The sequence below is a fragment of the Parasteatoda tepidariorum genome, chromosome 6, assembly GCF_982258835.1.
Source record: "Parasteatoda tepidariorum strain Cologne lab strain chromosome 6, Ptep-v5.0, whole genome shotgun sequence".
Taxonomy (NCBI): Eukaryota; Metazoa; Arthropoda; class Arachnida; order Araneae; family Theridiidae; genus Parasteatoda; species Parasteatoda tepidariorum.
In genome coordinates this window covers 107,071,477-107,085,296 of record NC_141760.1, presented here as the reverse complement: position 1 = coordinate 107,085,296, position 13,820 = coordinate 107,071,477, and the positions used below count along the sequence as shown (strand labels likewise).

The following is a 13,820-nucleotide window of genomic DNA, read 5'->3' as shown; positions in this document are numbered from 1 at the left end:
ACGCGATTTTAAAATCCAAAATCGTGATTCATATTCACGCGATTTTGAAATCCTAAATCGCGATTCATATTCATGCGATTTTCTAATCCAATATCAAGATTCATATTCACTCGATTTTAAAACCCAATATCGCGATTATTGAAGGAAGTAGAAGTAAGCTTTCTCTTGAATTAGTTTAGTTACTGTAAAGATGTGATATATTTTTCACTAGTAAGTAATTTAATAGTCGCGCCTTCCTATAATTGCTTAATTTTTTTTTAATATATTAGTGGTCAAAATTTTAAAATTATATTAAAGAAAAACTTAAAGTTAGCTGTCTAAATGCTTCTGCCACTTTAGATATTGAATAAAAATCTCCCAGCATTGTTAAAAGTTGCTTTTATAAATCTCAGTATCATATAGAACACTCCCCCGCCCCCTCCTCCCAGTGACCTGCGTTGTAAAAGTTCAGCTTTTTTTATTTTTGTCCACTTTAATGCCTAGTGTTGCAATTCGTTTTCGCGTGATTCAAAAATCGTACTCGCAATTCCTATTAAAGCAATTTAAAAATCTAATATCGCGATTTGTACTTAAGCGTTTTTTTAGCGCAATTAGTTTTTCCGCAAGTTTAAAATCCAATGTCGCTATTCGTATTCACGCATTTTGCGATATCAAACATCGATTTTCGTATTTAAACTCTATTTGAAAACTACTCGTTGCAATTCATATTCACGTGACCATGTCAAATGCGTATGATCGATGCTACTGAAAAAAAGTTAATTCAAGTATGAGTGGTTAATTAAAAAAGTCAGTGACCAAAATTGTTACTAAGAATCTATCAGAAGGTATTGAGGTGAAAGTTGGCAACTGTTTCAATTTAAAATGGTTGACTGGTAATAAATTTAAAATGATAATCAAGCCGCAACGTCCAATAATTGATTAATTTTCTTAAATAGAAAAGTGGTCGAAATTTCAAAATTATATTTAAGAACAATTTAAATTTCACTGTCTAAATGCTTCTGCCACTTTAAATATTAAAAGTCTCAAGGCAGAGTTGTTTTTAAATATCTAATTGATATCACAGTATTATATAGAACATTCCCCCCTACCCCGTCTTCTGCCCGAATCTTTGCTTATTCAGACTTTGTATACCTAGCTTAAAATAAGCCTTAATGCAAAATTCAAACCTGACGTTTTTATGCATCATGAATTTTATTCTCGACTTGATGCCAATCACCCTTGTTTTTATTTTTTTATATATATATACTTGGATCACTTTCCGAAATCAAGAGAGAGCAATGTAAGTCTTATTTTTCAGTACTGCTATTATCGACTAACATTTATCGTCAAAACATTTTAGCTTAAAATGTTAAATTTTAGTCTGTCTTTAACTAAAATTTAAGTCCTTGAGAATTTTATAATAAGTCTTAAGAAGTCCTTGAAAAGTACTTGAATTTTATTTTTATAGTAGAGCATGAACCTTGCCTATACTGCTGAACACAGAATATTCATTTTGGAAGAATAATGAAAACAAAATCACTCCCATTTTTAATAATTTTAATAGACATATTTTAAATAACACAACTTAGTAATGTATCACTTTTAATGTGTTACACATTAAATAAACTTAAACAATTCTTAAATTTATAATATTTTATTTAAAAAATTGCCAGAAATTTTTTTTATTTACATAATATTCAATTAATTAATTTTATGAATAAATATAAATTGATCAATTATTTACTAGCAAAAAAAAAATTGATTTAATATTGATCATAATCAAGAAATGATGCAAACATGATCAAGAAATGATCTTCTTACTTAATAAATCTTTATTTAATCCTGTGGGGCAGGAGTTTGACGGAGAAATTGCTGCAATCTGCACAGCTCTGTCCCAGCTGCAATGCCACTTTTGAAAAATGACAAGAGCTGTTATCCTTAGCGATTCTAGAGCTGCTCTGTTGGCTATTATTTCTGACAATAATCCCATAAGCCAGGACATATTGGATTGCCTTTATCATCTTAGAAACCAGTGGGTCCCTGCACAATGTAGAGTTCCAGGCAACGAGAAAGCCAATTTCCTGGCTGAAAAGGGTGCTTTAATTATGGAAAAGATTTCTCTTCCTATGCCTTTCTTAATAAAAATCTACTAATACTAATAAAAATCTTATTTAAATATCTATTAAAGCCCATGCTCAGGAAGACCTCTATAACCATGTTTCCCATGGGCGGATTGTGAATTTGTGGGGCCCTGGGCTGAAACTACTTAGGGGCCCTAATAGCCATTTTGTCAAAAAACTACTTTCTATAGTGATGCAGATAAGTATTTAGAAAAAAAATAGGACAATAAAATAATTTTATTTATTTATTATTTATTTATGCATACAAACAGCAACTGTACAACATTATTGCAGAAGAAATTGACAGGTTATGTGTAGTTATGTTATATAAATTATAAAGTAACCTTTCTGCATTTTTGTGCTGCAAATTCCTTTATTTGCTCATCACATTGTAAGTCCTTCGTTAAATCACAATTTATGAATAGAACTGATAAATGATTTAGTCGATGGTTCGACATTGTTGTCCTATATTTGCTTTCTATATATGACATCCTGGAGAAAGAGCGCTCCGCTTCACAGCTAGTGATTGGCAAAGTCTAAAAAGATCTTTAAGATAGTATGGCAATTTAAGAAAACATCAACAAGTTTCTTTTCATAAATTAGCATAAAAATTTCACTGCAAGAGGTGTAAGACTCTGGCTTAGACTGAAGTAAATAAGATTTTAACTGAATGCACCCATTCACTAAATGCTCGTCTACGTCATCTGGATAATAATCAACAATATTACGTACACTTTCCAGATCCATGTTTTCCATATTTTTGTCTTGCAAATTCATTAAAAATTTGAATTTCTTGCTATACATCTCATAGACTTGGCTCCTTTTATTTAAATCCATAATTAGCTTATCCAACGCAAGGTTTAGCGTGTCTCTTATAAATTTTTCTGCGCCATATACTGAGAACTTATCTGAAAATTTTGGAGCAATGCGTCTCTTGTTAATGTCATTGTAGTCTATTCCCACACTAGTTCTTAATTTTTTAGCTTTCTCTTCGTATTCATTTAGCTTCTGATCTGATTGGTGCCTTATGTTGTTCACAAAGTCTTTTAATGACAATTAACTTGTTGCCTTCACAAATATCTAAACCAGGGCTCTGTATTTTTTTATTAACTAAATTAAATCTTCCCAAAATTTTTTCCCATAAAATAATCAAAATTCCACTATCGAGTTTCACCATTTTATTGAATAAATTACGTGCCTCTTTCCGGAAATCATCTTTCTCATCCTAATTTTCGCTGAAACTGTCGAAAATTTTCATAATGTCATCATAATTATTTTTCAAAGCTTTGACAGCATCATAGTTACAAGACTGTCTGGTCTGGCTTAAACTTTTTAACATAAATTTGAGTTTTGTTTCTTGATTTAACATTTCCCATCTATGGGTAGAAGTAGAAAAGAAAACGTATATTTTTTGCACTGCTCCAAAAAAGTTCAAAATTTCGGTTGCAACCCTAACAGATTCTTCACCAATTAGGTTAAGGGAATGCGCAGCACATGGCACATAATCAGGGGATTTATTTTTTTGTTTTAGTAGTGCTTGTACACCATTGTAGTGACCCACCATATTAGCAGCGTTGTCATAAGATTGTCCCCTACAATTATCCAGTAGTAGTCCATTTGTTTCTAAAAAGTCTTGTAGAATATTAAATAAATGTAAGTCAGTATGACAACTAATTAATTATCTGTCGTCCCATAATCTCAATTATTTCCTCATATACTTTTTTTGATAAGTATGACATTATCGGTTTTGGTCGCAGCTCTCGTTGTTCAATGTGTTCACGAATGAATGGGTCGAACTCTGCCAATATCTCCAGAGCAACCATAAAATTACCATTATGTGGAGAACCAAATACTTCCTCGGAACCTCTAAAATGCTAAGCTCCTTATACTAAAAAATTTGACCACTGCAATAACCCGTTTTAGGAAATTGCGATAATATTCTGCTTCTTTTCTTAATTGCTTCTGAAGCTGCTTGTCTAAGACAGATTTATTTTCCTTTCGTGTCAAACACACTAACACTGATTTCTTATGTTCATTAGAATTTTCATGATTTTCTAAAAAGTTCCTATGTTTTTCCAATCAGAAAATCCGGTTGTGTATTTAGAAGGGATTTTAGAAAAAAGTTTGCAAGTCAAGCAAAAAACAGTACAGTCGATGTAATATTGTTCTTCACATCACATTTTAATACTTTGTAATGAGTGCTTTTAATGATAATTCAGAAATTATCATTAAAAATCGATTAAAAAGTTCATTTAGTATCGAAAAAATACATTAAAAACAAAAAAAACATGATTTATAATTCTTTTTACTTACCAACTAAGAGCAGGAAATCTATTATACTGATTATGTACTTTCAATTATAAGTAAAATAAGAGAAAAGTCTGGTTTTTATAACTTTTAAGTTATCGTTTATTAGTAAACTAAACAAGTTTGTTACTTTGACAACGAGAACAGATGTGCAGCGGCGCGGCGTAATAGACGCGTCCCCCGTAATAGATGCGAAAAAATACACTGACCAAAAACAAGCCAAAGCAAGCGTTCCGTTCGAAGACGCGCACATGCATGGGTTGATTGATCTCAGGGTCGCCAACCCTATAATGGTTTTTTTTTTTATATTAGATATTTATTTAATTCAAAATATCACCTATTGTTTTCAGTGGGGACTGGGGCCCTTTGTATCCACAGGGCCCTGGGCTGCAGCCCAAAAAGCCCTTAACTAGATCCGCCCCTGATGTTTCCCAAAAGTCGTGAAAGAATGCTATTGTAATGGCCTGAGACATCGAGCAGTCTCTGAATTCTTCCTAGTCACCGAACATGACTGTCGAAGAAACCATCTTTTTAGACTCAAAATTGTTCCTTCCTGGATATGTACTCTGTGCAATTCTGGGGAGGTCATGAACTCCTTACATCTACTCCACTGTTCTGCTCTAGACAAGCTTTATTGAGAGGCTAGAGATATGTTAGATTAATAAACGCTCTTTCAGCATTTTCTGTTTTACTCTGTGTTCTTTCTTTCTACTTGTTCTTTGCTGTAACTGTTCATAATCTGCCATTAGAAATTAAAATAAAATTCTTTCTTGCTTATCGAATATGTTTATTAAGTCATTAAGACTATTTAATTTTAATTTTTAAGTTATTTTTCTTTTGATATCTAATATTTATTTATGGATTCCATTTTGTTAAAACTAATTCATAATGAAAAATCACAAAGTATTATGTTCGTTATGCCAGGCATTAGTCTGTAACATAATAATTTGAATTTTTCATAATTATTAAATGTCGCAATCTTTAGAACTTTCGAAAATAATAATAGTTTTCGAAAATAAAATTATCTAAATATATATTGAAAAACTTTTTTAAAATGTTTGTAACCATCCGTAGAAATGTGTAAACGAATTACCCACTGTTCAATTTTGATAATAATAGTCAGTTATTTATTTTGTTATTGCCTATAATAGTCAGTTATTTATTTATTTATTTTTTTAAAATTATTCATGGTAGCTAAAAAGTTTCAGAACTATTACATAGGACCCCAAAAGTTATTGCTATAAAAATATTAAAAGTATTTGATGATTTTCAATTAAGTTACATGCATTCAAATTTTATAAATACAATAAGACCCCGCTTAACGCGTAGGATACGTTCCATCAAAGTAGAGCGTAATGGGAAACAGCGCTAAATGAGGCTATCTTAACATGTAAATAATGAAGTTAGGGGAAGATGGATAGAAAATTGGTTAGGTGTTAAATTTAATAATTGTGCTTTTTTTTTAATAAAAATAAAACCAAACATTTATTTCTTACAAAAATAAAAACAATATAAACGAATATACGTACTTTTAAAAACAAATAAAATTCTAAGTCAGTCAGATCATTCAGTCTATTTTGTGTTTCCAATTTTCTGCCTTTTTGTCAAGAAGGCATCTAATGTAGTATGTGTTTTCCTTTTGCGTTATGTTAGAAATTGTTGATAAGTGGATAAAGCATCTATAACACTCCGTCTTGCTTTTGAGCTCCTGTCAAAATTTGGATCATTTTTAATAAATTGGTCCATAATTTCAGCTATAGTGGTCAAACTCCTTTTTACAAACGTCATTGAAAGTTCTTTTTGCTCTTCTTTGAAATCACTACTATCAATATTTTTGTTTTCTTTTGACTCAGTTAATTCGTTGAGCTCATCATTAGAAAGACTAGCTTCTGTTTCTTGAACTATTTCTTCGACGTCTTCCACATTTACCTCATCTAAACCGGTTTGTTTTGCTAATTCCACTATTTCATCCATATCGACTGAGTCCAATGTCTTCGCTCTTACTTAAATCTGGCCAAATGTTCTTCCATACTACTTTCAAAGATCTTTCTGTTATCTCATTCCAAGAAAGGTTTTTGTTTTCTTCAGCATTCATGATATTGTAGTTTTTCCAAAATTCTCTTATTGATTGCTTCTCTTCTCGGTCTATTTTGTCAAGCATCTGCTTTAATGTTCGCCGCAAGTAATAAGCCTTGAAATTGGATATAACACCTTGGTCCATTGGTTGGATTAAGGCAGTTGTGTTATGCGGCAAAAAAAACCCACTTCGACTGGCATGCATGTTGTTAAGTCTGATAAATTTGTTGGGTGGCTTGGAGCATTATCAATTAATAGTAATGCTCTTTGTTCAAGTTTTTTAATTTCGCAATAACGTTTAACAGACGGGCAGAAATGTTCAGTGAACCGATCCTGGAAAATTTTAATAGTTATCAATGATTTTTTATTAGACTCCCAAATTACTGGTAAAGTTGATTTAGATATGCCTTTCATCTCTCTTGAGTTTTTGGCATGGTAAACTAGTAGTGATTTTAATTTGAAATCTCCGTTTTTTTTTACCACCCAGTGGAAGTGTTAAGTGATCTTTTGCGGCTTTAAATCCTGGTGCTCGTTTCTCTTCACTGGATAAAAATTTTCGTTTTGGCATTCTTTTCCAAAACAGGCCTGTTTCATCCACATTAAAAACCAATTCTGGAGGATAGTTTCCTTCTTCAATTATTGTTTTTAATGTCGCCGGGAATTCAGCCGCCGCTTTCGTATCACCACTTGCTGCTTCTCCTATAATCTTTATGTTGTGAAGATTATTTCAATGTTTAAATCTATTAAACCATCCTCGACTAGCAACGAAACTTTCACTTGTGTCACTTACCTCAACCTGAATGTAATTAAAAATTCTTCTAGCTTTTTCCATTATGATAGATTGGCTTAATGGCATATTGCGTTCAATTTCGTGGTCAATCCATACAGACGGTCGTTTTTCCATTTCCTCTATAATGTTATTTCTAGAAGGAGTAATTCTAGTTGCAGAGCTTGAGGCAGTTGCTGATGACAGTATCTTTTCTTTATTCTTAAGAATTGTCCTTTTTGTTGAAGTTGCCAAATTCAATGCAGCACTAATTTGAGATTGACGTTCACCAGAATCTAATCTTCTAATCACTTGCCTTTTAGTTTCCAGTGAAATGCTTTTTCTGGTTGCTTTCTTTTCTTGTTTTTCATTATCACCCATGATAAAAACTAAAGATCATAATATTTGTCACTGTATTAATCGTTATAGTATTATATAAATTTATATGTACTTACAATAATGTTAACAAATGTTTCAAATGATAAAAATGCGCCCATACAGCACCGCACCAAACAAGAAACACAGCTACACTGTTTCGGATATGTTATGTACATATTTGGGGGATACCCCACGCACAATTTTGGAGAATCCCCGGGTTGAAATAAAATAGCGCTAAACCAAAACAGCGTTAAGCGGGGTATTACTGTATTACCTCCCTAATGGTGGAATTTCCCTTTATATAATGTCAATCCCATTCATCATTGATTACATATTCAAGCAATATGTGAGAATTACTAGCATATTTTTTTAAAGCTTTATGCATTTATCTGTGCATTGATTTAAGCTTGCATGTCCTTGGAAACTTTGAAAAAGTGTATAACATTTTAATAATTATTGTAATATAGGATACCTTGGATATTATTATTGTTATTTGAAAAGGATAAATTTTATACTTAACTTGCTAAATAAAACTTTATTTTATTTTTTATTTTTTTTAATTTTGCTATTTTTTTGTTTTATCTAAACTTTTTGCATCATTCCATTAAATTTTAAATGAGAAATGCCCTGAAAAATTTTGTTTTTAAGTCATTGGGCAATCTAGTGGGGTGGACTATTTTTGTTACTTGAAAACTACTGTAAAATTGGAGAAAAGACTCACATTCTAAACTCTTATTTGCATGGCAATTAAAACAAAAGAGCAAAAATATAGACTTTAGAAAAGTTTTTAAGAAAATTATGTCTATTCAAAAATGGAGGGGGAGTGGCTGAGAGATAACTCTTCTCAAATACTGAGAGGGAACTCTTCTCAGGGACTGAGGAGTAACTTCTCAGGGGCTATTGGTTAGCTCTTCTCAGTGGGCTGAGGGGTAACTGTTCTCAGGGACTAAGAATAAATTAACAAGGGGGGTGGAAAAACTGACATAAGTGTTGTTAGAAGTTCAAATTGTGTAAAATTTTAAGAACATAAGGAAAAAAATGAAAAATGGAAAATACCCTAAAAATTATGATTTTGAAGAAAGGCTTAGAAATATTTCATTATTGGAGGAGTTTTCCCCTTTGAGGGTGTAAATATTTTTTGTATATATTATGAAATCCCACAAAATAGTTTTTTTACAAGTATTAAATCTTTATTAATTATTCTCCTTTTTTTTCCATTGAAGTAGTGAAAGAGTCACGAAGTCATTATTTCTACACTCTAAAGTAAAAAACCAATGCTATAGTCATTATTTTCATGCTCATAATTCTTTGATTTATTACCCTATAGGCGCATTTTTGGTATGGAATTTGTCTAAAATTTTCTATCTTAGGTCATTAAAAGATATTATGCAAAAAGCTGGATTTTTCTTGTTTTTTTCTAGGGGGGGGGGAGACTTTTTTTCTAGAAAAAATTTTAATCAAAAATTGCGGATTTTTGCTAAGTCCTCAAAAAATAAAAACTCCTGCCTATTGCCTGAACTACTCTACAACAATATATTTATCAAGGTGTCATTTTATTTTAATTGAAGTTTCATTTTAGAGAACTTACAAAAACATGTACATACGATAAACTTAAAAAATGAAAAAAATTTATAACAGTAACTTTTAATTTTAGGTGCCAAGACAAAAAGAAATGACACAGATTGCATTCTACAAGCCATTCTGAGGTGTGATCCTAAGTCCTTAACAATGCTTAAACAGGTAAAATTTTCTTTTTATTATTTATTTACTTTTACAATTTTCTAAGATTCCACCTATATGCTTCCATGTTTATCTATGGAATGGAAAATGCTGATTCCTTATTTAATAAGTAACTTAATATTTTGGAATATAAGTTACCAAATTTTAATGTGAAGTATTTCATTTACATAACACTTTCAATTATTTATTTGACTTTTGTAGCCTCTCTAATTTTGAAAGAAAAATTCATGGCATGTTTGGTTTTTCATTTAAGGCAGCTAAACCTCAATCTTGCAATATCTTGCAAAAAGAAAAAAACATTTGTCTTCAAACTTCCTCGACACTCAATGTTTAAAAAAAGAAGAAGAAATTTTTTTTTGGCTTTTTTTGCTTTACTATTTTGATAGCTTCAATTTTTATAATGCTATATAAAGCTACAATGTGATTATGTTGCACTAGAAAAACCATGAAAATGGCAGGCAAAGTTCAGGAAAATGTGTCTTCGTCTACCGTAGTGGCTGATACCACTATGTTTAGTAGTAGCAAGACAATGGTGTCTTGTCTTGCTACTACTAAACATTGAACAATGAAACCACTATGTTTGAAAATTTGAGGAGATTAAAGTCTCAAAATGATATTTTAGTTAATTTGAGTGAATAAGCTTTGAAGTTTGTATATTAGCAATGCAATATGAAATGAAAATTATGTCTTTCCTTGATTTCTTATCAACAAGCTGACAATTGCTTGAAATCTATAAACTCCTGACAATATAGTGCAAAATTAATGGTCGTCATCAGTCACAGACTAAATATAACAACTGGCTATTAAAACATTATCTGCCAGTCGCCCTATTTTGTCACAAATGTATCCTTTTGGCAGTATATTATTTTTTATTAATGTGGAATCACTTAAAATATTTTATAATATTGTGCAAATTGCTTTATCTTATGCTTGTTTCTTAAAATTTTTCTTATTTTAGGTACATGGACTTTGTGATATCTTTTGAGAAATAATAGAAATGTCTTACTATATTAATACACACTTTAGTTGTTTAAAATTTTAAATTTTTGAGAAAGTGGCCATTGTTGAAAATGTAATAACTGGCTACTTGTCAGCAGCAAAATTTCTAATTTTACCTGACAATCTTGGTTCTTTAATTTGCTACCAAGTGATGAAATTTCTACGGTTTCTTGTTAACTGTCAATGCACCTTCTCACTTTGTACCTTCCTTTACTGTGATAAGGGAAATTGAAAAAATAATGTGTATAATAGGATCTTTCTCCTCAGTAACTGCATTTCAGTCGCTAAGTTTATTTAATAAGCAGTAATTTCTGAACCACAATTAAATTTATTTTAGAATACTTTTAAAAAAATAACCTTTTTTTTAATAACTGGTGGTACAAGAATTTTGATTAATTTAAAAAAATTTTTTTGTCTACCTTTAATTTGAGTGATCAATTAGTGACTGAATTTATGAAAAAGATTAAGTGTCTGTTTGCTTGTTTATGTGTGAGTCTCTTATCATTCCAAAATTGTTTGTGCTGATATCCTGAAATGAAGTAGAAAAAATTTTAGCCCTTGATGTTTCAAAAATTTCAATTTGTCCAATAGTTCAGCATTGTTTTAAATTCAACTGCGTAAACAATTCTGTTTTTTTTTCTTTTCTTCTTCTTTTTAAAAAAAAATTAATAACATCACTTGTCATTTATGTTTGATCAAAACAAGGTATCACTGAGAGTTTATTGCCTGTTCTTATTTGTCTTTGTTATTCTATGTCATATATACATAGGCAAAATCATAGTTGAGTGACGTCATTGAATTAGTAGTTTGAAGATATTTGAAACTACAAGTGTATTGTCACACCGTTGAAATATGTTTTGTCGTACAAAAATAAAGTTAAATAACTGTAAATTCAGTCCATCTTGAGTTGGTCCTGAACTATAGCATCATCATTGTACAGATTATAGTTCACCTTTGTTTTGCTTAATCATTTACAGGATATCTGCGCACCTGGAAAATAATGGAAAGTCATGGATTTTGGTATTGAACAAAATTTTTCATGGTTTTAACTATTTTTTAAAAAAAAATCATGGAAAGTCATAGGTTTAGGTCACAGAAAAATCTAATTTTTATAATGAAATTCACCCCCTTCTCAATTTCACAGTTTTTAGATGTTCCAAATATCTAAATTTGTCGCAAAATCCCCCCTCATAGTCATATTCTATCAAAATATAAAATGTTTTTATCCTGTTCTTTAAAAATTATGGTGCTCTTTCAAAAAATGAAAGAAAGAACATCATTTCTGGAGCAAATAATCTTTTAAACTTCGGTGATTTCAAATTTTTATTTTTTTATTTCATCAATTTAAAATTCTAGTTTAGGCTTTTCATATTACACTTACTACTTTAAAGAAGAAATAAAACAGCTTTAAATACCTACATGTATCTGACAGTATTTAGTTATTTGCTTTTGTATTTTTTTCAGCTATTTTATTGCTTCAACTCATTCTTTACTCTGTTTTTTAAGACTAAAATCAATAAATAAGAAGATGCAGAGTATAACAGTTTTGGTTATACCTATCATTTCAGTTATTATAATGATTTTTTAAATTTATCCTTGTGTTTTTGTGGAGAAAATAGTAACTTTGGTAAGTCATGAATTTGAAAATCTAAAATGTAGCAGATACCCTGCATGTAATTTAATAGCATAATAAGCCAATGGGACATGCAATTAATAATTATAGAAATATTGGAATTATTTTACCTATTTTAATTGTAATGTATATACCTTTCAATTTTGTGCACTATTTTCTAGTATTGATTAATATCAGTTTATTATTTACTTTTTGTATTACACAGTACAAAGAAATTATTCTGTGAGGTAACAAAAAAAAGTGATAGTTAAAATTAAAAGAAAATGCATTGCCTATAAAGCTTGCTTTATCACTATCAAAAATAATTTCATAATTAATGTTATTATCTTCATATCAATAGGCTAACAGGATGGTTCAGCAATTTTTTATTCAGTTTTGGGGAGCTACAGCTAAAGTGCCAAATCCTGAGAAAATTATTAAACATCAAGAGAATGAGATACACAATCTGAAAATACAATTGGAGGAAAAAAGGCGGGAAATCTCTCTTTTGAAAAATGTTACGTATGAGGAAAAAATGCAAAATGCAGGTAATTCAATTGCTCAATTTTAGTTATTATGTTTCAAATGGGATTGATCCTATTTATGTGAGTTTTTATTCCTGTCAAACGTCTAAAAAAATAATGCTTGTTTTTCTTTTACTGAATTTAATGATTTATTTTCAATTTCAATTTTAATTTTGCTAGTTAGTATCCTAATAAAGTTATATTATTGTGTAAGTGCACAAATCTTTATACAGGTCTCGAGACAAATCTTTATACTTTGAAAAAGTCGAAAATACATTTGCCTGTAAAACCTTCATTTTCAATGGTCTGAAACCAAGATGATATGGGAATTAAATTTTTTAGGAGACTTCCCAATTTTTGTGCTTTCATTCAAATTACCCTAGGAAAAGAGAATTTTTGTTCAATTTTGTGAAATGAGAAATATTTTAATATAAAAATAAAAAAAATTATGAAACTTGTTTTAAATATTTGTCTAAGAAATGTCTTAATGAATGGTTAGTATTATTTTGGTAAATTACAAATTTATAGAATTTTTACAAAAATATGTATGTTGATTAAAAAAAATCTTTATAAGCAAAATTTGTTCTTTCATGACATCCAAATTCATTGCGGTTCAAATGTATATTTCAAAATGTATGAGCTAATACATTATTGTATTGAATCATTGGGTAAACTGCATGTATTTATGTCATGATAAGGCTTTAAAAAGAAAAAAAGAACTTTTTTATGAATCTGAACAGAAATGTAATAAATAAAATAGTGTTTGTAACTTATAAAAATCTAGTTTATGTAGTCTTGACTAATTTTCCAGGCATTATGTTCATTTTATTTAAAGGAAATGTGTTGCAAGAATCTCTTATAAAATTTTTAAAGAAAGCCAAGTAAAAATTCCTTAGTTTTTGAATAAAAAATAATAAATTAAAATTAACTCCCAACTTTTAATCTCTTTCCTTTAAAATTTCAGAAGGAATTTTTGCAACACATTTTAAGATAAACTTGATATAAAATGAACAAAATACATGGAAAATTATTGGAAACTATATAAACTCGATTTTTATAAGTTGCACAGATCCTCTTTGTCGAGGATGTCATTTTGAGGAGAAGAATTCACGACATATGCTTTCTGAGTGTGAAGTCTTTTCTACTCCAAGATTTTCGCATCTGTGGCAACATCACGTTAAGACGTGGGAACTACAGGACATTCCAGTCAAGTCTCTGCTGAACTTTGTTTTCAGCTATAAAATTTTTCTGCCAGGATCTAGGGTTTGGGTAAATTAGACCTCTTGTGGATGTGCCTTGTTCCTCAGAGCTGCCTAACC

At 30.1% G+C, this 13,820-nt stretch overlaps 1 protein-coding gene across 34 annotated transcripts in view; it reads left to right on the top strand.

Moving 5' to 3' along the window:
* Positions 1 to 13,820, top strand: part of LOC107451143 (uncharacterized) — a 97,601-nt gene that overhangs the window by 63,907 nt on the left and 19,874 nt on the right. For all 34 annotated transcript variants that reach the window (XM_087166398.1, XM_087166391.1, XM_087166390.1 and 31 more), the window contains 2 exons: positions 9,281 to 9,366; positions 12,339 to 12,525. In XM_087166398.1, coding sequence (XP_087022524.1) covers positions 9,281 to 9,366; positions 12,339 to 12,525 — 273 coding nt within the window. The remainder of the gene's footprint in view (positions 1 to 9,280; positions 9,367 to 12,338; positions 12,526 to 13,820) is intronic.